This window comes from Argentina anserina, chromosome 5 (genome assembly GCF_933775445.1).
Source record: "Argentina anserina chromosome 5, drPotAnse1.1, whole genome shotgun sequence".
In the NCBI taxonomy this organism is placed as follows: Eukaryota; Viridiplantae; Streptophyta; class Magnoliopsida; order Rosales; family Rosaceae; genus Argentina; species Argentina anserina.
The window spans coordinates 9,040,973-9,066,902 of record NC_065876.1 but is presented as its reverse complement, the minus strand read 5'-3'; the positions used below and the strand labels follow the sequence as shown (position 1 = coordinate 9,066,902).

General features: G+C 39.6%; 3 protein-coding genes across 3 annotated transcripts; 2 read left to right on the top strand and 1 right to left on the bottom strand.

Moving 5' to 3' along the window:
- The first annotated feature begins 12,831 nt into the window (after window positions 1-12,831).
- On the top strand, window positions 12,832-15,482 carry LOC126794495 (uncharacterized). Its single transcript, XM_050521227.1, has 4 exons — window positions 12,832-13,202; window positions 13,872-14,108; window positions 14,187-14,404; window positions 14,965-15,482. Exons 1-4 carry the CDS (start codon window positions 12,951-12,953, stop codon window positions 15,143-15,145), a joined length of 888 nt encoding a protein of 295 aa, XP_050377184.1. The 5' UTR covers window positions 12,832-12,950; the 3' UTR covers window positions 15,146-15,482.
- A 2,926-nt stretch (window positions 15,483-18,408) lies between these two features.
- On the top strand, window positions 18,409-22,104 carry LOC126794435 (probable LRR receptor-like serine/threonine-protein kinase At1g12460). Its single transcript, XM_050521149.1, has 2 exons — window positions 18,409-20,160; window positions 20,249-22,104. Exons 1-2 carry the CDS (start codon window positions 18,992-18,994, stop codon window positions 21,726-21,728), a joined length of 2,649 nt encoding a protein of 882 aa, XP_050377106.1. The 5' UTR covers window positions 18,409-18,991; the 3' UTR covers window positions 21,729-22,104.
- A 223-nt stretch (window positions 22,105-22,327) lies between these two features.
- Window positions 22,328-24,995, bottom strand: LOC126793804 (probable aminotransferase ACS10). The gene is made up of 4 exons (XM_050520430.1): window positions 24,436-24,995; window positions 24,203-24,331; window positions 23,275-23,435; window positions 22,328-23,198 (listed from the first exon to the last, which is right to left on the bottom strand). The coding sequence occupies exons 1-4, from the start codon at window positions 24,871-24,873 to the stop codon at window positions 22,343-22,345; spliced, it is 1,584 nt and encodes a 527-aa protein (XP_050376387.1). The 5' UTR covers window positions 24,874-24,995; the 3' UTR covers window positions 22,328-22,342.
- Between the last annotated feature and the right edge of the window lie 935 nt (window positions 24,996-25,930).

Here is a 25,930-nt window from a genome sequence, read left to right as displayed (position 1 = left end):
CGAACACACATTTAACCGCTCGGGCATCCAACTTAGACCTCTGATGTTTTGGAAGATGGACAAAAGCAACAAAACCGAAAACACGGGCTGGATGATTATGAAAAGAGGGTAAGGAAACATGGGAAGCAAGCACCTCATATGGAACTCCTCCTTCAAGGACACGAGATGGAAGACGATTAATGAGGTGAGCGGAAGTTATGACAACATCACCCCAAAGGTATTTAGGCATATGGGCACTAAAGAGAATACACCGAGCCATATCAAGTAAATGACGATTTTTCCTTTCGGAAACTCCATTCTGCTCAAGTGTGTAAGGACACGTTGTTTGATGAACAATTCCGTGTGTGTTAAAGAACTCCTGAAAGACATGATTCACATATTCCCCCCCCCCCCCATTATCAGAACGAAGAATTTTAATTGTGGCATTATATTGTGTTTGGACAGTGTTATAGAAGGCTTGAAAAGCTGGAAAAACTTCTTTTTTGGTTTTCAGAAGAACAATCCATGAAAGACGTGTGCAATCATCAATAAATGACACATAATACCGCATTCCCGACACAGTAGACTCTTTGGAGGGTCCCCAAACATCAGAATGAATTAATTGAAAAGGAAGAATACTTTTATTAGAAGTACTAGGGGAATAAGTAGACCGATGACTTTTGCCCAAAACACATGTTTCACAACGAAAAACTGACTCATCCACACTAATAAACAAAGTAGGCATGGATTTTTTCATAATACTAAATGAAGGATTCCCCAAGCGACGATGCCATAACTAAACTTCACTTAGCTTATCAGAAGTGGAGAGCAAAGCGATCCGGGACTGTGCCCCTGGTTTTCCCCCCGCATATGTCTGATCCAGATGAAACAACCTGCCCCGTAGATACCCCCGACCAATTAACTCCCCGGTGAGAAGATCCTGAAATATCACATACATGGAAAAAAATGTCACAGAGCACTTAGCTTCAATGTTCATTTGTGGGACATATATCAAATGATGAGATAAAGCAGGTACATATAACACATTGTGAAGCTTTATTGTAGGAGTAATATGAACTGATCCTTTCCCTAATACGGGGAATGCCTCACCATTAGCATTAGTAACATATGGTACTGGTGGAGGAGATAATATAGTAAAATAAGATTTGTCATAAGTCATAGAATCAATAATCCATGTATCAAAACCATCAAAGTGAGAAATATGTAAAGCCATCTTACCACGACCAGCTATTGATGATATGGGTGTTGCTCCTCCTGCTGTATGATGATCATGTCCAACCACACCATAAATATCTGGTTCTTAGACCAGTTGAATAGTTGCTTTTGCCTTAGGACGATAATTAGGCCTTTGGGGCCTAAGGTGTGGATACAACTTCCAACAGGTTGCACGAGCATGGTTTGTATCATAGAAATAAGAGCAAGGACGGCGGGGCTGATTCCCGAAACCTGGTGGTGGTCCTCGGTGATGAAGTGAAGATGAAGTGGCCTGCTGAAGGGGTGCTGCTGAAGATCTAGCATGAATAGTAAGGCTGGAAACTTCAACTTGTGTCTGATGAAGGCTTTCCTGGTGAGATTCATCCTTACGGATATATGTGAAAGCTGTAATTAAGTTAGGGGGTTTGGTCTGGCGGAGTAATTCCCATTTCGCACTGTTATGTTTAGTATCAAGACCTTTCAGAAAATGGTGAACTCGCTGAAGCTCCTTCTCACGTTGGTACCAAACAATATCCTCCTGATGTTTGATCATGCAAGGACGTTTCACATCAATCTCAGCCCAAATATTTCTTAGTTTGGTGAAATATTGCGCCACCGGTTGCCCATCTTGTTGCATCGCCAAAGCGGTGCACATTAACTCATGAACTTGTATGAAATCAGAGTCATTAGTGTATAAGCCTTCAAGTGTCAGCCATATTGCTTGCGCAGTGTCACATGCCTCCACCAGATCAATTATCTCGTCATTCATAGCTTTCCACAAGACAAACATCACAAGGCCATCATCATCGTCCTATTTAGTGTAGGCAATAATATCATCTTTACTAGGAGCCTGAGTGACTCCGGTTACATGTCACATCTTGTGCATACCGCGAAGATGAGCCGCCATAAGTCGCTTCCATTTACGGAAATTGGTCTCATTGAGTTTAGTACCCCCAAAGGACCCACTGTCAGAACTCTTGACAGATACTTCAAATTTCAGAACATCAGCTTCGTCTCCAGATACCAATGAAAAGGAAATGGAAAAACAGAATCATGAATTATGCAGCGGAAACACCAACAAACAGATAAGAACCTGTCTTCGGTGCACATTCACTGTCAGTGCACCTACACTGACGTTAAAGAGATATTAATTCTGGGCCGGGCCAGATCTTGTGCGGGTCGGATTCGAAGCCGGGTCGGATCGAACCCGGGTTGAATCCGGGTCGGATCAAGTGGGTCGGGCCGCACCGTTTCTGAGCTGGGCCGGGTCGAGTTCGGGCCGGGCTTTAATCGAACCGGGTCGGGAGAGGTCGATTTAGGGTTGATTTTGGGGACACTTTCTGCGATTGGAGAGGACAACGACGTCCGGTGAAGAGCGGCGACTAAGGAGCGGCGAGCGACGTCGGGGCGGGGGGCGCGGAGACAGCAACAGCGGCGTAGCGGCGACGAGAGGACGACGTCAGCTTGAGTGCGGAGCGGACGGCGTCGGGCCGAGGGGAATCAGTAGGAGCGCTGGAAGAGTGTCGACGACGTCGGGCTTGGCTCAGGTGAAGGGCGACGTCGGGGAGCGCCGGGGGACAGCGGTGAGGGAGCGCCGGATGGGAGGAGGCAACAGCGAGCACGAGGGAGGTAGCCGGCCGGAAAAGACGGAAAAAAATGCCCAGAAAAACAGAACACGGAGGTTGATCGTCACTTTATAAAGGAGAAACTAGATGCTAAGATCATTAGCTTTCCTTTTGTTCATTCGGAAGAGCAACTTACAGATATACTCACAAAATGAGTGTCTAAGAATGCTTTTTATGACTCACTTAGCATGATTTGGTTGGTGAGATCCGGTTGGTGTATGTTGACTCATGATAACAGGTAGGAGGCTGATCGAACGCTGCAGATCAAGTCACACCTATGAAGATGTATATGCGTCGATCTCATTGACCAATGATATCCACAAGTCACCTGAATCGCGGGATAGAATCTCCGGGATGATATCTGTCATAAACGTTCCCTTCAAATTAGATAGGCTTATATGGAATCCTCGTGGTTATCCCATAAAACTATAGAGCAACTAAACAACGCCGATGACATGGTCAGACAAATAATTGAAGTCATTCACGACACGGTTGTTGCAGGACGCAAGGCGGACTTAATTGTGGAAGTTGATAAGCAATATACAGTACCCCATGAAGAATATGAAGCAAAGGTTAACCGAGAAAGAGAGAGAGAGTTAGCCGAATACATATCAGATGTCAAAACTACTCTACGAACGGAGATGGTCGCCTGCAAAATCATGATCATGATCAGAGGGCTGCTGACATGTTACGTAGAATTTGCTTTGACAAGGAAAAAAGAATTGCAGAAGAAATGCGTGCCTATAAAATTTCTCGAGATAGGGTCATGGATATTGTGAGATTGCTGGAATCAGATGCTATTAGGGAGTCATTTTATCAAGCAGTGATGAGGCCGAGGCCGGCAAGCAAGGCATCGATAGAGGCATTGGAGAAGTTTGGGTTGGAAAATGGAGATGCGAGTTCGGAGTGTCAGATTTGTAGGGAGGAGATGACTGCTTGTAAAGTCAGTCGCATGCCTTGCTCTCATATATTTCATGAAGATTGCATTGTGCAATGGTTAAAACTTTGTAATCATACATGTCCTTCCTGCAGATTCAAGTTGCCGAAAGAAATAACAAGAAACAGAAGAACTAATTAGACGAAGTTTTAAACCCTAAAATGATATTAATTTATATAAATGTTTGTAAACATAATTATATTTATATACGTCTATTCTTGATGAGATTATTGCATCGACGACGCTGTTGCGAATTCAGACCCAAAAAAAAAAAGACGCTGTTGCGAATGGAGCTGGCCGGATTCTTCGCCATATCGATCAACCGGAGGCTCGTAGAGTCGTAGGCAGACATTTCTTCAGTCTAGTTAATTTGTGTTGTTTGGTTAATTAATTAAGCTGTACTCAATCTTTTTTTCTTTTCTTTTTTTCTGGTTGAGTATCAATCTTTGACTGTCTTATTAATCTTTGTTTCCTTTCAAGCAAACATCAAGTCCGTAGATAATAGCCATAACGACCTTTAATTTTTTTTCGATAAACTTCCAATACTCGATCATGAACTAGCTGAACACGAACAAGCTTTTAAAAATCCTGGACATTTTCTGACTCACAAATTGCCAAAATTATTTCTTACATCATCCAATTAAGAAGCTAGCTCTTCACTGAAAAAAAAGTATCTTATTTTATTTTGTTTGTGGATCGATCTAATTGTTCAATTAGTATTGTTCTTTTCTATATTCTGCTGATCGACTCAGTATGATTCTCTGCTTTACTACTAAGCTTTGTCTCAAAGCCAAATGAGCGATGCGAATCCATAGATGAAACCCTTCCTCATTAATGATCACAATATGACTGATAATTTAGTGCAGTGCAAAATTCATTTTACCCTATTGTGGACATAAAATCTACCTTGTCTAACATGGAACGATGAACCAGTACTACCTAAGGCACGCTACTTGCTAGTTTGCTACTTACCAGTTTGAAGTAGGCAAGAGAGATTGCATATATATTGCAAATATCTAACTTGTTGTAGTGTGAGAGATGTGAGCATAATCATTAATTAATTAATTTTTATACAATGAAAACGTGTTATATAATGTAGAGTGATTGAGATAGCATTATATAACGTGTTATATTAAGTTGACGGTTGTGGGGAATTTGGACGAAACAGAACACTGATATGTGGAATGACGGTTGTGTTAGACCTATGAATACGGTACAGTGGGTTGGTAGGTACAGTGGGTTGGTAGGCACATCGAGGAGTTTCAGAAGTTCCATCCAAAAGCGGTTCAGAAGAAGAAGAGGCCGTTAACGAAATGGGAATGCTCTCCACGCGGTCAATTGAAAATTAATGTACATGAGCTTTCAATAGCTCGTGTGGAAATTGTTGTAAGAAACAGTGATATATTACATATATAATTTAATAAGTTGAATTATAAATAATTATAAATCAGAAATAAAGAACACGAAAAAAATTTCAACAAAAAATACCGAACGATTTGTGATGGAATAACTAGTCGAGACGTGTGTGATACCACACTGTCCTTAAGACGTTTACGCCTCCTCTACCGGTGCAAGGATGCTTGGCGCTTGTCTCCCAGGATATAACGACTAAACAATTCTAGAAAGTTGCACTACTAACTAGAACCCTCAACGAACTCGTAAGGTACATCTATCTATCACCAGAGAAGAACTAAGAACTTTGAGAGTATGAGAGAAATGTGTTTCGAATGGGATGATCTTACAATGAAAGGATGGTGTTTATTTATACTGTGAGGATTTGCAATCAGCAATAAATAAGATGACGGTTATAGAAATCAAAAAATCATAACATATATGAGTTACATATGTTACAAACATTGATTTCAATTCTGTTATAATTCTCCATAACACACAATAACTCAGTTGTTACAAAAGAAGAATTTGAACAATCAAGATAATTTGAAAAGTCAAAACCGAATTTTCGGAAATGCAAAAAGAATCTGTGTTCCGACCCTCAATTCGGTGTTGCATTCGTGTCCGCATGTCGCACGGGCATACACGAGTTTCCCTTATGACCTAGGATTTGCACCCCCCCTGCGCGTGCGCGAGAGGGTATAAGGGGGCTTACACACTTTACAATCCATACACAATGGATTCAATATAAAGTCTTTTCAACACTTCTCTTTTCCAATGTGGGACAAATACCTTTCCCTCATTCTAAGTAGCCATCTTTGAGTGACAATTTCTTATTCACCCACAAACCAAATTACACAAACAAACATATGATCTTGTAGCCCTCATTATGGAGAACTCACATCTATGTTCATCTTTGATTAATTATAAGTTTAACTTAATTTAATTAATCAATTAAAATTTGGTTTTAAATGGTTTTTCCAACCATTTTTTCTAACAATTCCCCACATGAATGAAATTGGCCACCAAAGACTCGATAGAATTTGGTGATAGATTTCTACGGTTGAAACCTGCATAGGATAGGTAGGTTTGACCCTTTGAACCTTCCCTTATAAAAGTATGCTTACTTTACTAACTAAATAGTAGACGCGAGGTCTTTGAACTATTCGTCATTTGTGTAAATGATAACATACTTTACACAGGAGTCTCCGTGGTACACTTCGGTTCTCATTTTTGTGCCCATTTTGGCCATGGAACACACGCCTGGTTCTGCAAGTAGTTTGATAAGAGTTATGCCCTCATTAACTCCCCTAGAAGCGGCCCCACTTCTCTTTTGCATATGTGATCTCTTAATTAAGAGTAACCCGCATTACTCTGCTCGATTTCTCGACACATAAGAATCATTAAAAGTTTTAACTTAACCTCATCATTCACGGGTATCACTGGTTTTTATCATAAGAATGGACTTGGGGAACTCCCCACAATGATCCGAACTAATCTCTACAGTTTGGTTTTCCCTTTTGAACCTAGATCTTGGGATCTCCAGTCAGCTAGGTTGGGTATCCACTGTAGTGATTTTTTAATTTCCAATGGGCTTTAGTCCCATTCCCTTCGATGATTTTTCAACTAACTCTCTGTTTAACCCTTTAGTTAAAGGATCATCAATATTATCCTTAGACTTTACATAGTCTATAGAGATAACTCTATTTTAGAGTAGTTGTCTAATGGTATTATGTCTTCGACGAATGTGTCTAGACTTACCATTATACATCTTACTCTGTGCCCTGCTAATTGCAGATTGACTATCACAATGTATACCAATCGCAGGCACAGGTTTTGTCCATCTAGGAATGTCCTCTATGAACTGGCGTAGCCATTCTGCTTCCTCCCCACATTTGTCTAGTGCTACAAACTCAGACTCCATTGTGGATCTAGTTATAACTGTTTGTTTTGAGGACTTCCAGGAACGGCTGCACCTCCTAGCGTAAATACATATCCGCTAGTAGACTTTGAGTCTTTCATGTCAGATATCCAGTTCGCATCAGTGAACCCTTCTATAACAGCTGGGTATGATGTGTAGTGCAACCCGTAGGTACGAGTATACCTTAGGTATTTGAGTACTCTTCCAATCGCTTGCCAATGCATAGCTCCAGGATTACTCGTGTACCTACTTAGCTTATGAACCGCATAAGCTAGATCTGGTCTTGTACAACTTGTTAAGTACATTAGACTCCCAATTATTCTTGAATACTCTAATTGAGAAACACTTTCACCTTTATTCTTGGACAAATGTAGATTCAAATCTACAAGAGTTCTGACAATTCCAGAACCTTCCTTGTCAAATTTCCCAAGAATATTGTCCACATAGTGTGTTTGACTCAACACTAGCCCTTCTGATGTTCTCGTAATTTTAATTCCTAAAATGACATCAGTAAGTCCCAAGTCTTTCATGTCAAACTTAGAATTCAACATGTCTTTAGTAGACTTGATCATCTTATCGTTGCTCCCAACGATAAGCATATCATCCACATACAGACATAAAATGATATATCCATTTTCAGTGTCTTTGATATATACACACTAATCACCTTCATTTATTCTAAATCCACTGGTGATCATGGCACTATCAAATTTCTCATGCCATTGTTTTGGTGCTTGTTTTAAGCCATATAATGACTTAACCAATCTGCACACCTTCTTACTCTGAGAAGGAGCAGAAAAACCTTCTGGTTGTTCCATGTAGATTTCTTCTTCTACATCTCCATTTAGGAAAGCCGTCTTTACATCCATTTGGTGTACTTCAAGTTTGCACAACGCTGCAATTGCAAGTACCATCCGTATGGAGGTTATTCTCGTCACAGGAGAATAAGTATCAAAATAATCCAAACCCTCCTTTTGCCTATAGCCTTTAATAACAAGTCTGGCCTTGTACTTGTCTATTGACCCATCAGCTTTTAGTTTCTTTTTTTGAAAATCCACTTGGAAGTCAAAGGCTTACACCCAGGTGGCAAATCCACTAATTCCCAAGTGTGATTTTGCATGATGGAGTCAACCTCACTTTTGATTGCTTATTTCCACAGAGGACCATCAGTAGAGCTAACTGCCTCTTTGAAGGTACGGGGATCACCTTCAACCATATATGACAGGAAGTCAGGTCCATAGGACTTTTGCGGTCCTTGCCCTTTTACTTCGTCTAGGTTCAACCTCAGACTCAAATTCGGACTCCAACTCAGATTCTTGATCTTGAGCATCATCCGTTTCGGCTCGGTTGTCTTCACGTGCCCGTTTAGAAGAATTAAATTCCTCTCTAGACTTCCGTGGAAATACATTTTCAAAGAAAGATGCATTTCTCGATTCCATTATCGTATCCTTATGGATTTCAGGAATATTCGAATCGTGGACTAGGAATCGATAAGCCGAACTGTTATGTGCATATCCAATAAAGATGCAATCAACCGTTTTAGGCCCATTCTTCACCTTTTTAGGCTTAGGAATTTCCACTTTGGCCAAACATCCCCAAACTTTTAAATATTTGTAGGATGGTTTTCTCCCTTTCCATAACTCATATGGAGTTTTCTCTTCTTTCTTTTTGGGCACCTTATTTAAAAGGTAATTTGCCGTGAGAATCGCGTTTCCCCACATGTTGGGTGGCATCCCAGAACTGAGTAGCATAGCATTCATCATATCCTTTAGAGTACGATTTTTGCGTTCTGCTACACCATTGGATTGTGGTGAGTATGGAGCAGTCCTTTGATGTATAATCCCATTCTGAGCACAAGTCTCAGCAAATGGCGATTTATACTCACCCTCTCGGTCACTTCTTAGTGCCTTAATTTTCTTGTTGAGTTGGTTCTCAACCTTATTTTATGGCCTCACTTTTGCATTTTAGCAAATACACATAGCAATATTTCGTGTTATCATCTATGAAGGTAATAAAGTATTTATTATTCCCTCTAGATACCGTTGATTTTAAATCACACACATTTATATGAATCAGATCAAGGGGTTCATTGTTTCTTTCAACACTTTGGAAGATGATCTAATCAGTTTTGTCTCTACACAAGTTCATACTTGTGCATGTTAATTGACATATATTATATTCTTCACTATCATAAATTAGGAAGACTCATATAGGTGTAATAACTAGTTTTTGACAATAAACAATCCACCACCCATGGCTCTATGTCAATTTCAGACAAAACACATTTGTCAACACGGAGTTTTATACTCATAAAACCCTTAAGAACATACATCAATTTATTCGATAATTTCAGTTCTGTTCTACAGATCAATCCAAAAACTTGGCTTGGTCATACCATAGCTCTAAGTCATTTAGTCCCCAGTCATAATCACTGACTTTTTCCATGCTATCATCTGATATCATCCAACAGAGGTTCATGTCTGCAACCTCCTGAGTGACGGTTTCAATCAGGTTTGCCTCTCTCTTTTTGTTCCTCTTTGGTTTGTTGCAGTCCACAGACTTGTGACCAGTCTTGTCACAGTTGTAGCATTTGCCTTCAAACCTTGGCTTCTTGGAGATGCCTCCTTTCGGCCCCAGCTTGGACCCATGATACTTGCATTTCTTGTTTTTGGAACCATGTTCCATCATGTTTGCCTTGGCAGAGACATCATTGATCCATGCTTTCTTTTCGGATCCTCGGTTGTCTTCCTCAATGCGAAGTCTAACCTCTAGATCCTCCATGGTCATTTCTTTTCGCTTGTGCTTCAAATAATTCTTGAAGTCTTTCCAAGCAGGCGGTAACTTTTCAATAGCACATGCCACTTGAAAACTTTCACCTAGTTGCATTCCTTCAGCGTGAATCTCATGCAGGATTAGCTGAATCTCAGAGAATTGACTCATTACAGTTTTGGAATCCACCATTTTATAAATCAAGGAAGCGGCCCACGATAAACTTCTTGGCGCCGGCATCCTCGGTTTTATATTTTTTCTCCAAGGATTCCCATAGCTCCTTTGCCGTTCCCATGCTAATGTACACATTGTACAATGAGTCGGCTAGACCATTCATGATATAATTCCTACATAAGTAGTCAGAATTATTCCATGCATTCACAACAGCAATCTTTGCTTGATCGCCATGGTCATCTCCCTTTAACTCAGGAGCATTCTCCGTCAAAAATCTTGCAAGATTCAGAGTGGTCAGATAAAACATCATCTTTTTTTTGCCACCTCTTGAAATGCAAACCGTTGAACTTCTCAGGTTTTTCCCCATGGGATACTGAGACAGGTACAACGGGAGCAGTAGGCACAGTTGGCACCAAAGGTCCCTTGCCATTTCCAGAATTTTCTCCGTTAGTCATTTTAAGAAACTGAAACACACACACAAGGTGTAAGTTTACTTGAAAAAATTCAGATAAATATCGAATACAAATTATATAAGCAATATCAAAATTAAACGTCTTAAGATTGTTGTAAGAAACAGTGATATATTGCATATATAATTTAATAAGCTGAATTATAAATAATTATAAATCAGAAATAAAGAACACGAAAAAAATTTCAACAAAAAATACCGAACGATTTGTGATGGAAGAACTAGTCGAGACGTGTGTGATACCACACTGTCCTTAAGACGTTTACGCCTCCTCTACCGGTGCAAGGATGCTTGGCGCTTGTCTCCCAGGATATAACGACTAAACAATTCTAGAAAGTTGCACTACTAACTAGAACCCTCAACGAACTCGTAAGGTACCTCTATCTATCACCAGAGAAGAACTAAGAACTTTGAGAGTGGGAGAGAAATGTGTTTCGAATGGGATGATCTTACAATGAAAGGATGGTGGCTATTTATACTGTGAGGATTTGCAATCAGCAATAAATAAGATGGCGGTTATAGAAATCAAAAAATCATAACATATATGAGTTACATATGTTACAAACATTGATTTCAATTCTGTTATAATTCTCCATAACACACAATAACTCAGTTGTTACAAAAGAAGAATTTGAACAGTCAAGAGAATTTGAAAAGTCAAAACCGAATTTTCGGGAATGCAAAAAGAATCTGCGTTCGACCCTCAATTCGGTGTTGCATTCGTGTCCGCAGGTCGCACGGGCATACACGAGTTTCCCTTGCGACCTAGGATTTGCACCCCCCCTGCGCGTGCGCGAGAGAGTATAAGGGGGCTTACACACTTTACAATCCATACACAATGGATTCAATATAAAGTCTTTTCAACACTTCTCTTTTCCAATGTGGGACAAATACCTTTCCCTCATTCTAAGTAGCCATCTTTGAGTGACAATTTCTTATTCACCCACAAACCAAATTACACAAACAAACATATGATCTTGTAGCCCTCATTATGGAGAACTCAAATCTATGTTCATCTTTGATTAATTATAAGTTTAACTTAATTTAATTAATCAATTAAAATTTGGTTTTAAATGGGTTTTCCAACCATTTTTTCTAACAGAAATGAGGTGTTGGAGTAGTGGTTAGAGTGCTGATGGCTTGGGTTTCACTGCTTTAGCTAAATTAGTTAGGCATACGCACTCAGTTCTAAATATGAAAGTGGAGACGTACAAAGGTAGTTTACTTTTTGGGATTTGCCAAGTATAGTTGGATATTGACATTGAAAGTACGTGATTCGGTCATTTTAATTGCTACTCTGAACATGGAGACGTAAGACTATTCGGAGGTAAGTCAGGTTTTTAATGATTGTTGGCTTTTCAATTTGTCAGAGTCAGACATATCTATCGTGAAACAAACAGTGTAACTGATAGGTTAACGCATCTTGCTCGTATGTCTCATATTGATAATGTTTGGTTAATGAAGACTCATGCTTTCATTCAGGATGTTCTCTAGAATGATATTTTTGCATGGTTTAAGTTATATGTCCTTACGTAGCAAAATTTACCTACTATTATAATAAATGGAACTGGTGGTAGGAATGAATCTCCTAACTATGCTGAGTTTCAAACCCCTTTTAAAAAATAATAATAAGTTGAGAAATAATAATTTATTTAATTATATCCAGCGTTGTAGATGTAGTTTGTTGAAATCATCATAATACCATTCTATGGACAACTTCATATCTATAATAAATCTGAATCAATTTCTTTTTTGAAAATCAACTTCATTAATTACAGTCACTTAGAATGATAGCCCTTATATTATCGGGAGCAAAACCAAACCAAATTTTGTTTTTGGAGTATGAAGTCAATATAATTTTATTTAATAAGAGTACAAAGATATCCTATTTATAAAAACTAAAAATAAAAGTCATCCTCTCCGAACCTAGAAACAACTAAGTTTAACGGACACTATAAGTCTATAGTTTATATTTTTCCTAAGAAACACTTGGTTTGCGCTGAAACAATTGTCACATCATACAATACATGATTAAATTCCAATCGGGTCAGCCCCATCCCTAGTCGGCCCAGCAATTCTGATTCCCCACATACACGCCGTGATGGCGAAGTAACGACAACCCCCCCCCCCCCCCCCCCCCAAAGCATAATCTAACCGTTACTCCACCTCTCTCCAAAACCCCTATCACCTCACGCCACGTAGCTCCTAAAACGCTGCCGTTTTAACCCCCCAAATATTAAATATCTCCGTCTCTGTTACTCTAGCCCCTGATCAGCTGATCTCTCTAGATTTCTCTGTTTCTGCACATCTACCAGTCTTGATGGCCTCTCAGACTCTCTGATACGCAGAATCCACCAAACCCTAACATTTGGGGGGCGCATTTTCTCTCTCCTAGGGTTTCTAGTTTCGCGCCAAAATCAACCGCGCTTGTCGAATTGGGGCTTCGATTGGAATTTTGGGGGTGTTTCGATGACATATGAGGAGAATGGTGATCGGAGAGAGGTGGTGGGGGAGATGATCATCGGAATTGCGGGCGGTGAGGATGATCAGAAGGCGAGGGGGGACTATGTGAAGCTGAGGCACTGCCCTGAGGAGGCTGAGGTGGAGGGAAGTTGGATTGGGTGCTTTTGGTATTGGGTGAGGTTGGTGTTGCTGTTTATGTGCCTGGGGTTGTTGGCTGGGGTTTTTATCAAGTGGGTTGGGCCGTTTCTGATGGATAAGGTATAAAGTTTTGAGCTTTGTTATGTGTTTGATTTGGATTTCGTTGAAAGGTTTCATCTTGATTTGTAGAGGATATGTGGTTTTGTAGGAGGGTTGTGTTGATTGTGTATGTGGAGTTGTTGTTTGCGTTTTTGGGCAGTATGAATGGCTTTATTTTTGACTTTCTTGTGTTTCAGGCATTTGTTAATTTGAGTGTGCATTAAGGAGGAAATGGTTGATGAACTTGGTTTGAAAATATACTTTGGTGCTTGAAATGTTGAGGCTGGAGTGATTCTGTGGCGTTTTTTTTTTTTTTTTTTTACTTTTGAAGCTGAGTTAATGACACAATTCTGCTTTCCTTTTGAGTTTCACCTGAAATTTGTTTGTATTCTACTAATTTCAGCTGAGTTTAAGAAGTACTATTGTAGGATTTGGGTGGTTCTAATAATCACCAGATGATTGTGGATTGTTTCCTCCAAAACACGTGTTGATCTAATTGAAAACTGTGGGAGTTTAGGAATACAACAGAAGCATTTAGGATAAGTCCTAAATGGTGTCATATCTGATTGCTGTTTCTTTTTCATATCATGATTTCTTGACTAGCTTTGTTACAACTTACCACCCTAGGATTGGCTGCAATATGCTCCCATATTAAGTCTTTTGTCTGATTAATGATGAAATTATTTGCAGGAGGTTATTCCGATGATTAACTGGGAAACAAAAACATTCAGTCCTCCAGTGCTTGCTATTTTAGTCTTTGCTTCCGTGGCATTGTTTCCGACGATCCTCTTACCATCTTCACCTTCTATGTGGGTGGCTGGAATGACTTTTGGTTATGGCTATGGATTTCTTCTCATTATATCAGCTGCAGCTATTGGAATATCACTTCCATATTTCATTAGCTTTCTATTCTACCATAAGATTCAGGTTTGTCACAGCCATACTTCTTTCGTCTCAGTTATGTGTGCACTTCCTATAATTCAACTCTTTTTTATTGTTATGCAGGGATGGTTAGAAAAATATCCAAAGAGAGCTTCCATTCTAAGATCAGCTGGCGAAGGAAACTGGTTCCATCAGTTTCGAGCTGTAGCATTAATCAGGATTTCTCCATTTCCGTATATTATATATAATTACTGTGCTGTGGCAACCAATGTCAAGTATGGTCCATACCTCTTTGGATCCCTGGCAGGAATGGTTCCGGAAACATTTGTTGCCATTTACACGTACGTATATCTCATTCACATTAAAATTTATTTCACTGCATGGTGATCATATACATGCCTCATTTAATATATATTGTGAACAAATGTATATAGTTATATTTATATTTACATTGGAATGGACGATTGTTTATCTACATGTTTTTGTGTTTGGAAATTCATGTGGACCTAAAAACTAGGAGTTTTCTTAACTTTGAGTACTACTAGTGCATTGGAGAATGCTTAGTCTTCGTTTATGTTCGATTGTAGTAATGTTTGGAGAGACAGAACTGCATACATTTGCATGTCAAAGTTGATTCGGAAGTTTCAAAGTTATACCAAGTTTTAATGGCTGTATTCCACCCCATTGCAAATTTTCATCTCTAGTGTCTTATCATATATAATTTAATAGGTTGGTGTCTTTGCATATGGCCTGTGAGTGTATACAAAATGATTGGTGGTCAAAGACTTTCCAGTTTTCATTTTAGATCAAGTATGGACCGGAATGCTTCTGTAATGTTCTAAGGTTTGATTCATTACCCCACATAATGTTCACTTAGAAAATCCTATTCTGTTGATTGCAGTGGGATCTTAATACGGACATTGGCAGATGCTTCACATGAGCACCATGGCCTCTCCGCCCCACAAATAATCTTCACTGTTGTTGGCTTTGCTTTGGCTGTGGCTACCACAATTTTCTTCACAGTGTATGCAAAAAAGCAGCTCAAAGAATTGCATAAGGAAGATGAGCCACTGTTGCAATAAGTTCTGGTTCTAGTTTTGGTTGCAGAAATACTCTGCCGCACAGGTGACATGGGGGCTCTCTAGATGAAGTTTCTTTTATTAAACGACTTCATCTGTTGATGTTGTCAATGTAGTGTAAATTGATGCTGCATAAACATTGCGGACGATGACGGAGAAGCGGCCTTGACATCCATAGAACATGATTGCCACTAGTATCACCCCTTAAAAACAAGTGTTGATTTTCTTTTGCTCTATCAAGTCCTCCCTCTTAATTATCTATTGTATATGATTGAAGTGACTCTCAAGGATTGAATTGGATTCTGCAAAATTCTTGATTGTATATACAAATGACTCTTTATATATCAAATGTGGATGGTTATTGTACTGCAGATTCTTTAAAGCTCTGATCTGTCTACATGATGAATGTGTACCTGCACCTTCCCTTCTGTTCTCCCTCCTTTTCTTTTCGAGTCGAAAAAACAAGGTCCCTTGTGGTCATAATATTGTAAACTGTGAGGTTTTTATTTCTTTCCTTTTCTTTTATTTTCCTCTTTTTGGTCAGTGTCAAGAACAAAACCCGAAGTGGTGTCTCAATCTGTTGATGCTGTGGAATCTCTAATAGTGACATCCTTTGTTCTCTATGGTTGTTCATTCAACTGAAGAAAAGGTTTGAGATACCATTCTCTATACAAAACTTAAAAGATGAGCTTCTGTTACTCTAGTAATACCTTAATACATGATCTTTCAGCACTCTCCAGAGTAATGCCAATAAATTTCTCATAATTTTATTGAACATACACAAAACAACATTATACTTCATCTTCTATTTCCTCTCATTATCCGAGTTTTATTTATAAAAGGAAACAATATAGATGCTTTCTGTTTACAGATGTTATTGCAAACTTTACTTCTGCAGATGTTTTCTTTCTGTTATATACTTATCTTTTCGGGCTAATCACGCTTTGCTGACCAAAATTCGATTAATTAACACTTGATAAATCATTAAAACAAATATGAACATGTTCTGACAACTAGATGGTTACAGATTCCGATTCTCGGTCCTCCAAAACTATTCATGGTTTGTTTTTTAATTAATCTTTTAACAAATGTATTCGAACCTTTACTGATTGAAGAACAAAACAGAAGCATATGTATGGCATTACCAGAAGTTTAATAGTATATATATACTAATAAAACGGATATGAGATTCGTAAGTGTCTGAGTTGTCTAATATAATAATAATGCTAAATCATATAAGTAAAAACATCTAATAAACACAGAGGTGTACAGACCATAAAACACACATAATGTATACTGCAGGTTTCTCATCTTGAGTTCAATGTTTTATGATTTCAGCACTTTCATGCTTGCAAGTTGCAAACTACATTATCATAAGATTAACATCGTCAGCAAATCATGTCATTCTAATATAAACCCGAATGTTGTACATGACTTATTCAGATGGTTGAAACAAACTATAGTAGTGATGTGTGTACGTCTCATTTTCTAACCTGTGACGGAAATAAATGGTGGCAATTGAATTATTATATTAGACAACTCAGCTAACTTGTTAACAATTCATAAATTACTAAAATCTTTGTTGAGGTGGCAACTGAAACTTCTTTCTTTTGTTTCTTGCATGAACAGAAACATTGCAACGAGACTTTATCAAAATCTAAGAACCTTGATTAGAAGCAAGCTTTGTTTAGATCGTACACCTTGTCCGAGCTATTGTCTCATTATAAAACAATACCAGAATCCAAACTACCCCAAAGAAGAAAAGAGAGAATCTGATTCAATGTCGCAGCAAGTGAACGTGTGAAAATAAAGATTGTGAATAGTGGAAAACTGAAAACAGATATAGCCAGAAGGTACAGAATGAATCCACATTTTACAATGAAGTCGGGCATGAAGTTGAATTAGTGGGCGAGGAAATTTCCTTGATGAAGTCTGATTGTGTTAGTTTGTTCACAATGAAGTCGTACTAAACACGTTCCTAAACCCTTGTGTTATAAGAATCCCAGTGTTACACGTACAGTTGAAAATACTGGATAATGAAACATGATATAATGTGGGTAGTAAACCATAGAGACATTGTAGGTATATCTTATCATCTTGATGTCTATTTGGGACCAAGTACCAATTGTTGCAATCATTATATCGGTGGAATTAAATTTCTTGAACTAATTTTCTTCTTGAAAGCAAAATTTGGGTTCTGGGGGCTGCCTAGTTTTGCTGGGAAGATTCTTCCTTTCTCATTATTTGTCAAATGCATGAGACAAACTTGGATTCTAAAATGGACTCCAACGGTCCAACCAAGCAGATGATAAATTGGAAGGTGACGAAGTTGTCCACGTGGTATGATCTGAGATGGGGGTAGATGGTAATGGACCTTTAAGTTAATGCAGACGATCGCCATTACCAGCTGGAACATGGGCATGCAATTGCAACGTTAAGGACGACTTTTCTATTCCTGGCCTCTTTTGTTTAATTCAAGCTTCTTGTGTATTATTAGTGTGAGCATATGCTACAAAGTAGTGATATTTGGGATCATTTTCACATGTTTGTCAGTTGTCACTTGTCCGATATTTCTAAAGCTCTTGCCTCATCACTTTGTTTTCAACTATACAACTATATGAATGAGCAACTACATTACACTAAGCTCTTATCATGAACAATATGACAGTTCGTCAGAATTTGATCAGAGATACGATTCTATCTAACTCGCCGAGAAAAAACAAGTGAAATTGCATCTGTAAAAGGCTAAAACTGAGATGATACATACCATCTATTCAACTACATCTTATGTTAAAATTGTTAATGGAAAATGCACAACTGTCTACATATTTAAGCACAAAGAAGAAAAAGGAATCCGGGACAACTAATGATATGGTCAAAAGACTCCAAAGTATTAATCGAAACGGTTGAATGCAAAAGCAGAAAGGGATTGGTCTCTGGTCATCAAAAACAGAACAGTACAGTCTGTACAGACAAATTGAAAAGACCTCTTCTGCTTCTCCTTCTTCTTCTTCTTTGCATCTTTTATTAAATTTTCTTGGTCCAGTGATTATGGTGCTGATGGGAAGTGGTGGCATAGTTGGTGGGGAAGAATGAATGCTGTGAAAGAGAAACACACACCCAACATCATACACTGTTCTTTCTCTCTTCTCTCTTTGCTAATTCACCATTATCATCTATCATTGTGTTTTTATATGAGAGAGAGAGAGAGAGAGAGTGAGTGAGTGAGTCTGTGAGTGAGTGAGTGAGTGAGTGAGAGACAAATAGCATGCACGTGGTGTTTGCATCCGATTTCAGCTTAGTGGAGGCAAAACTAAGCAGTTCTCAGAGTACTATTATAACCAGTTGCACTATTTTTGGGGCTCTCTCTCTCTCTCTCTCACCTTCCTTTACAGCCAAGCCAAGCCAAGCCAGGCCAGGCCAGAGAGAGTGGTTACCATTTCCTGACCTTCATTTTTGTATAGCCCACACCTCACTGCCTTCCACTATTCTTCTCTATTCTCTCTCTAGCTTTGTTTCAATCTGAAAACTCAAACTTTTGGTACTTGGGTTCAACCCAGGAACACACACCTTCATAAAGCTATGATCTTTAACTGTTCTGATTAGTTCCTGAGGAACCCAGAAGCAAAATCCAGATTCTCTGTTCAAATGTGGTGTATTTCTATGAGGTTTCTGCAATTCCGGTGAGAGACCCAGAAGTGAAAATGCTGCTGTTTGGTCATGATCCTGATGGAGATTCTGGGATCAATGGAAGCAGAGTAGCAGGAGGACTTGGATCTTATCTCAATTAGGTCCAACTACCATAATGCCAAACGGGTACCCTTTTAATCAGCATTAACTCTGTTTAGCATGAGAAAGCTTCATACTTTTTGTCTTTCTCATGCTCTTTTGTGCTTTCTTTGTTTCTATATTGGAATCATTGCTATTCAATCAGTAACTGAGAAAGAGATTCTGCTTCATTTTAAAGGAAATGTAACTAATGATCCTCACAATAGCTTAGGGTCATGGATTGTTGGTGGAAATCCTTGCCAGGATTTTAGTGGTGTGTTCTGTAACACTGATGGGTTTGTAGATAAGATAGTTCTCTGGAATACTAGTATAGCGGGAGTGTTGCCCCCTGCTTTAGCCGAGTTGAAGTCATTGAGGGTTTTGACATTGTTTGGGAACAGGTTTGTGGGAAATTTACCACAAGAGTATGCTGATATTCAAACCTTGTGGAAAATTAATGTTAGCTCAAATGCGTTATCTGGGTTGATACCTGAGTTTATAGGTGATTTGCCAAACATTAGGCTTCTGGATTTGTCAAGGAATGGTTTTACTGGGGAGATTCCAACAGCTTTATTTAAGAGCTGTAACAAAACCAAGTTCATTTCTTTGTCACATAACAGTCTTCAGGGTAAAATTCCAGAATCATTGGTTAATTGCTTGAATCTTGAAGGGTTTGACTTCTCTTCCAACAACCTCAGTGGTGGGGTTCCTTTGAGAATATGTGATATTCCAAGATTAGATTTTGTATCAGTGAGAAGCAATGTGTTATCAGGGACTGTTGTGCAGCAGCTTTCAGCTTGTAAGAGCTTGAAACTACTGGATCTTGGTAGCAATTTGTTTACTGGTGAAGCGCCATTTGAGATTGTTGGATTAAGCAATCTTTCATATTTCAATGTGTCTCATAATCAGTTTAATGGGAAGATTCCTGAGATCACATCTTGTAGTGAGACAATGGAGTATTTGGATGCTTCGTGGAATAATTTGGAAGGAGTGGTTCCTTTGAGCATTGCAAAATGTAAAAGTCTCAAGGTTTTAGAGTTGGGATTTAACAGACTGACTGGGAGCATCCCGGAGGTGCTTGGGGACCTGGATAGGCTTTTGGTGATTCAGTTATGCAATAATTCACTAAGTGGAATGATTCCAAAGACGTTGACAAACATTCAGCTGCTTCAGGTTTTGGATTTGCACAATCTCAACCTTGTTGGTGAAATTCCCAATGATATAAGCAATTGCATGTTTCTTCGAGAGCTGTAAGTCCAAGTACTACAACATGATTTTACATTTAATCCAGGTATCTTTGTGTCTAAGCTATGTATCTTGCTTTTATTGTTGCTGCAGGGATGTCTCTGGTAATGCTTTACAAGGAGAGATACCTCAGAAGCTTTACAACATGACTTACCTAGAAATCCTTGACCTGCATAAAAATCAGCTCAATGGAAGCATCCCACAAGAGCTTGGAAACCTGTCCAGATTACAATTCCTGGATTTGTCACAAAATTTTCTTACTGGCTTGATTCCTTCTTCTCTCAGAAATCTATCAAAATTGACCTATTTAAACCTCTCCTCCAATGATCTATCAGGCATTATCCCCAAAGAAGTCCAAGATTATGGCCCCTTGGCTTTCATTAACAATCCCTATCTGTGTGGTGCCCCCCTGGACCAGCCTTGCTTAAATGGTAATGGTACTGGAATTTCTACTTCAAAGAAACCCAAGGCTCTTAGGTTGTCTGCCATCATTGCAATTGTTGCTGCTGCACTGATTCTTGCTGGAGTTTGTCTTGTATTCATAATGAACATCATAGCTCGCAGAAAGAAGATAGATGATGTGACAATGGTCGTTGAGAGCACACCACTTGGTTCAACTGATTCAAATGTCATTATTGGGAAGTTGGTTCTCTTCAGCAAAAGTTTGCCCTCAAGATATGAAGACTGGGAATCAGGCACAAAAGCTTTGCTTGACAAAGAATGTATAATAGGTGGTGGATCCCTTGGTACTGTCTACAGAACTACTTTCGAAGGTGGCATCTCAATTGCAGTGAAGAAGCTTGAGACTCTAGGAAGGGTCAGAAACCAAGAGGAATTTGAGCAAGAAATTGGACGACTGGGGAACCTTCGGCATTCCAATTTAGTAGCGTTTCAAGGTTACTACTGGTCCTCAACAATGCAGTTAATGCTATCAGAGTTTGTCCCAAATGGAAACCTGTATGACAATCTACATGGTCTTCATTACCCTGGAACAAGCTCTAGCATTGGGAATAGTGAACTCTATTGGTCTCGGAGATATAAGATTGCTCTTGGAACAGCAAAAGCTATTGCCTACCTTCACCATGACTGTAGACCTCCTCTTCTCCATCTCAACATCAAATCCACCAACATACTCTTAGATGAAAACTATGAGGCCAAGTTGTCTGATTATGGACTAGGAAAGTTGCTTCCCATTTTGGATAATCATGGTTTAACCAAATACCACAATGCTGTAGGGTATGTTGCACCAGAGTTGGCTCAGAGTTTAAGACTAAGTGAGAAATGTGATGTGTATAGCTTTGGAGTAATTCTTTTGGAGTTGGTGACAGGAAGAAAACCAGTGGAGAGTACAGAAAATCAGGTTGTGGTATTATGTGAATATGTTAGGGGCTTATTGGAGGGTGGCTTTGCTTCAAATTGCTTTGATAGAAGCTTGAGGGGTTTTGTAGAGAATGATCTGATTCAGGTTATGAAGTTGGGATTGATTTGTACATCTGAGCTCCCTTCAAGAAGACCAAGCATGGCTGAAGTTGTTCAGTTTCTTGAGTCCATCAGAAATGGGTCAGAATCATAGTCAAGTTGAAGCTGCAAAACTATGTTCTCAATTAAGTCAATTCAGCCTCAGATCATTAATTCATTTTATACCAGAGTAAAGTCACAGAGCTAGAGTTAGATGGAAGGGAACTCGGATCAGTTGGGGGAGTATAAGGTTTTTACATATAGGAAAAAGAATAGAATTCTTTTGTAATCATTCGAGATTTTACCCTAATAAAATGTTTTCATAGTCTTCCACTCTTCCTGCAAATAAAAACATCCCTTTGACCATGTTTAATATGACAGTCAACTGACTCGACTGCAAATAAGAACATGACTATTGCAACCTGGCAGGTAACATTTAACCAGGTGCTCTTTTCTTCGTGTCATGTTTCTTTTGGACTGAATCTTTTTTTTTTTCTGTTAATTTGTTCTAATCATATAATGAATATACAATTCCATCGTTGTCAGCAGCCATGAGATATAGCTTTATGGCAGAAATTAAAGGCTTTTGCTTCAGATCGGTACAAGACTAAGCTTGATAGTGAACTTCCACTGCAAACAACTGGTTTTTTAAGCTACAAAAGCTAGTTCCTTTAAAAGTTGGGCGCAACCTGAACGTGTATAGAATGAATGAATGAATGAACGAACATTTCAACTGTGTGATTTACATGTTTCGGAAATACTCCGAATTCGTTCCATAGCAACAGGAATATCTTTTTCAGTCAATGTCGTAAAACAAAACCGGAACCATCCCGGTTCAATACAATGACAAGAAGATCCAGGAGTTACATTGACCTTACCTACATTCAACAACCTATCCCAGAGCTCAAGCTCCCCTTTCTCACTGTAAGAGCGGATTAACCCACTTAAGTCAGCCCAACAGTAGAAACCCCCATTGCTCTTCGTGCACTCGATCCCCAATTGCTTCAATCCTGCTACAAATTTAAGGTACATTCCTCGGAGCCTTTCTCTGTTAATCTCAATGAACTTGTGAACAAATTTGGTGTCCGAAAGCATAGAAATAAGCAACCGTTGGGACGGGGCGGAGATAGAAGAGAACCTTGTTAACCTTTTGGCAGCAGTCAATACATTCTTGTTGAAGGAGTAGATGACACCCACCCTGAAACTTGGAAGTGAAAGATCTTTAGATAGACCATACACTATATGCACTCTGTTCTGGTCTAGATCTTCCAAATCAACGATCTCTGCCATGCTAACAATCTCTTCATTTCCATATGTGGAACCAGCAAACAATTCATTTGAGATTATATGTATGTTCTTCTCTCGAGCAAAGTCCAGAAGGTTGAAAAGTAATTCACGAGTAAGTAAACTGCCACCAGGATTTGAAGGGTTTGATATTATAATCCCTCGAACTTTTATTCCACGTTTCTTTGCCTGGTTGAATGCTCGATCAAGTGCAGATATACTTATATTGAATTTGTCAGCACTGCGGCATGGAACTGGTATTATCTCCACTCCAGTTCGCCACTTCACATCTCTATCCAAACTACATAAAAAGGTTAAAGTTACATCAGCTACCTATGAAAACTCTTCAAAAACGTATATCAGTTGATAATTATTACCCAGGGTAATATGGTGCCGGAACAAGAAATGCATTTCCACTGTCTGCTAGGCAGAAGCTTAGAATCTCAATCGCAGGGGTTGCACCAGCTGCCAATACAATTTGTGAGGGGTTGTAGGTAACTGAATTTCCAATGGCTTTAGACATGAATCCTGCCACAACCTGTTGGTCTAGAAATATTAGAGAAAATACCCAATGCGGTACAAAAAGAATATATTTAACAAAGAAGAAAGCAACACTCTGTTCTGTATTGTACCCAATTGCAATGTCTATGAAGTATCAAAACTTTAACTTATGGATATAAACACAGAACTCAACCTGCACATTGCCTCAAGTTTAAACCCTAAATATTCCAGAGGTAGAATACTGTTACTAAGTGGATGGACTCACTCTCGAACAATCACTTGGTAATAAATAAAAAATACCACTATTTCTAGTAAATGACAAAAATAATCTTCAATGAACTTCAATATTAATTATATTCCATTCACATTAAACCATTCCAAACAGCCACTCGATATCACACATGTCCAAAACTTTTCCATTTATATGAAGCCCAAATATTAACCAATTACATCTAAAGTTAGACATAACTTGACAGTTAGGTCCATAATGCACCAAGAGCTCAACGCTTCCGGTCATTGAAAATCCAGTATTCAAATGACATTTTGCCAACACAGCCATAGTTAGTTAACTCCACCTAAAGAAAGTCACTAGGTCCTAATTCCTTATTTAGGTAATCCACCAAAATCAAATCTCAACAAAAACACAGACAAAAACTCAAATCATATGCGCTCCGAAAAACAACAAACTTCGAAAGTTCCCATACTAAACATAATAAAGGAACAAACTTTTTCACATGAATTCAAACCAACACTGAAGAACACACAAGCAAATGAGCAATGCTTTTAAGAACAAAAAAGAAGTACCAGTTTCAGCTCCAACAAGCCATCAAAAGGCTGGTAACAAGCAATCCCACTAATACCAAGCTCCTCACCACCCACTATTGCTTCCTTTGCATTCTCCATTAGCCAATCTCCAACCAAGTCCAAAGCCAACTACACAAAACTCAACACCCAAAAACATCAATTTTTTTACTTCAAATAAAAATAAATAAAGGTGGAGACTTTGAGCAAAACAAGCCAAACCCAACTTGACCCACGTTGTTTTCATCCAAACCCATCTGAATAACCCCACCCGGGTTACCCACCTCGTCATACGGATCCTCCGCCACCTTCCTCAACCCGACATAATACGGCGGCTCGCCGCCTCTCAGCACCGAGTTCGCCCGACCGGAGACGTAAACCGGCCCCGGGTTCCTCGGCGAGAGATGCGACCGGGACAGCGACCGGGGCAGAACGGTAACTTCCACAGGCTCCGAGTCCGGGTCCGGAGAAGTCGGCGGGGTCGGCGGGTTGGAGCTGGAACGGTGTCGTTTGAGGTAGAGCTGGAGAAAGTAGAAAAGCGCGCAGGGGATTATGGAGCCGAGAACAAGGCCTCCCCTGCCTTGAACGACGCCTTGTAGAGGGACGATTACTCTCATGGCGGTGGTGGTGGTGGGTCTCCGGTCTTCGGTGTAGCGGGGTTGGGTCCGGGTCATGGTGGAGACATCCGGGCCGGGTCGGGTTGTCGTCGGAGAGTACGATGAAGAAGGAGAAAGGGAGGGGAGAGGATGATGAAAGTGAGCGTGTGAGCAGCGAAATGTTTTGGAGTGTATTTCGAGATTTTTAAGTTTTTGGGTGTTTGATACGGGCGCGCCGTTTCGTTGGGATTTTGATGGCTGAGTTTACTGATATAGCCCTTTATTTTGGGGGGTTTTGGGTTTTTTTTTGTTTTTTTTATGTAAGAGCTAGTGCGGCTGCTCTCAAACCTTCATTAATAAAACCGTCGAATACAATGGAGAAAGTGAAGCCTAAACCCCTGATTACAAAGATCTGACATAATATTAAAGATCTCTACAAACAAATACTGAATAAAGCACTAACCAGTCTTGCTCCAGCCTCTCGACATCCACCATGGGAATATCACCCCTTGCGTTTGCCCCTCCACTTACACCAGAGCGCTGCCATCAAAGTCATGCCACCTTTGCCGCTCCAGTGACAAGCGTTGTTACTTCTCCTTTGATCAAACCTAGACAACACTGGCTCATCACCACCGGACCACCTTCGCACTAGCCACACAATCATCTCCTGACGATCTGCCCTGCAAAGCACAAGCCAAAACCCGACTGATCCGCTTCTCCTCTCTCTCACAGCTGCCACAACGATCTCAGTCCAATCTCAACTGAGTAGATCGGCGCACACCAAACTCATACCAGGTCAACAAAGCCCGTCTGATGACGACGATATGGCTCGCCGCTGGACAGGAAACAAGCACGATTCTTTGCACTCAGAGCCGCTCTCGAGAACAAGGGAGTTATTTGTAATTTTGATTTGGGGGATCTGGTTTAGATGTGGGAGGCAAATATTGAATGGGGAGGGGTGGGTGATTTGGGGATACCATGTATTTTTTTTTTCTGGCCGAATGATATATGTGTGATTTTGGTTTTAGAAATGTTGTTTTGGATCCGATTCTCGCATGGTGGAATGCCGGGTTTGATAATTCTGTTTGATGACCTATTTGTTATTTCGTGTTTTATATAATTATAGTTAAAGAGA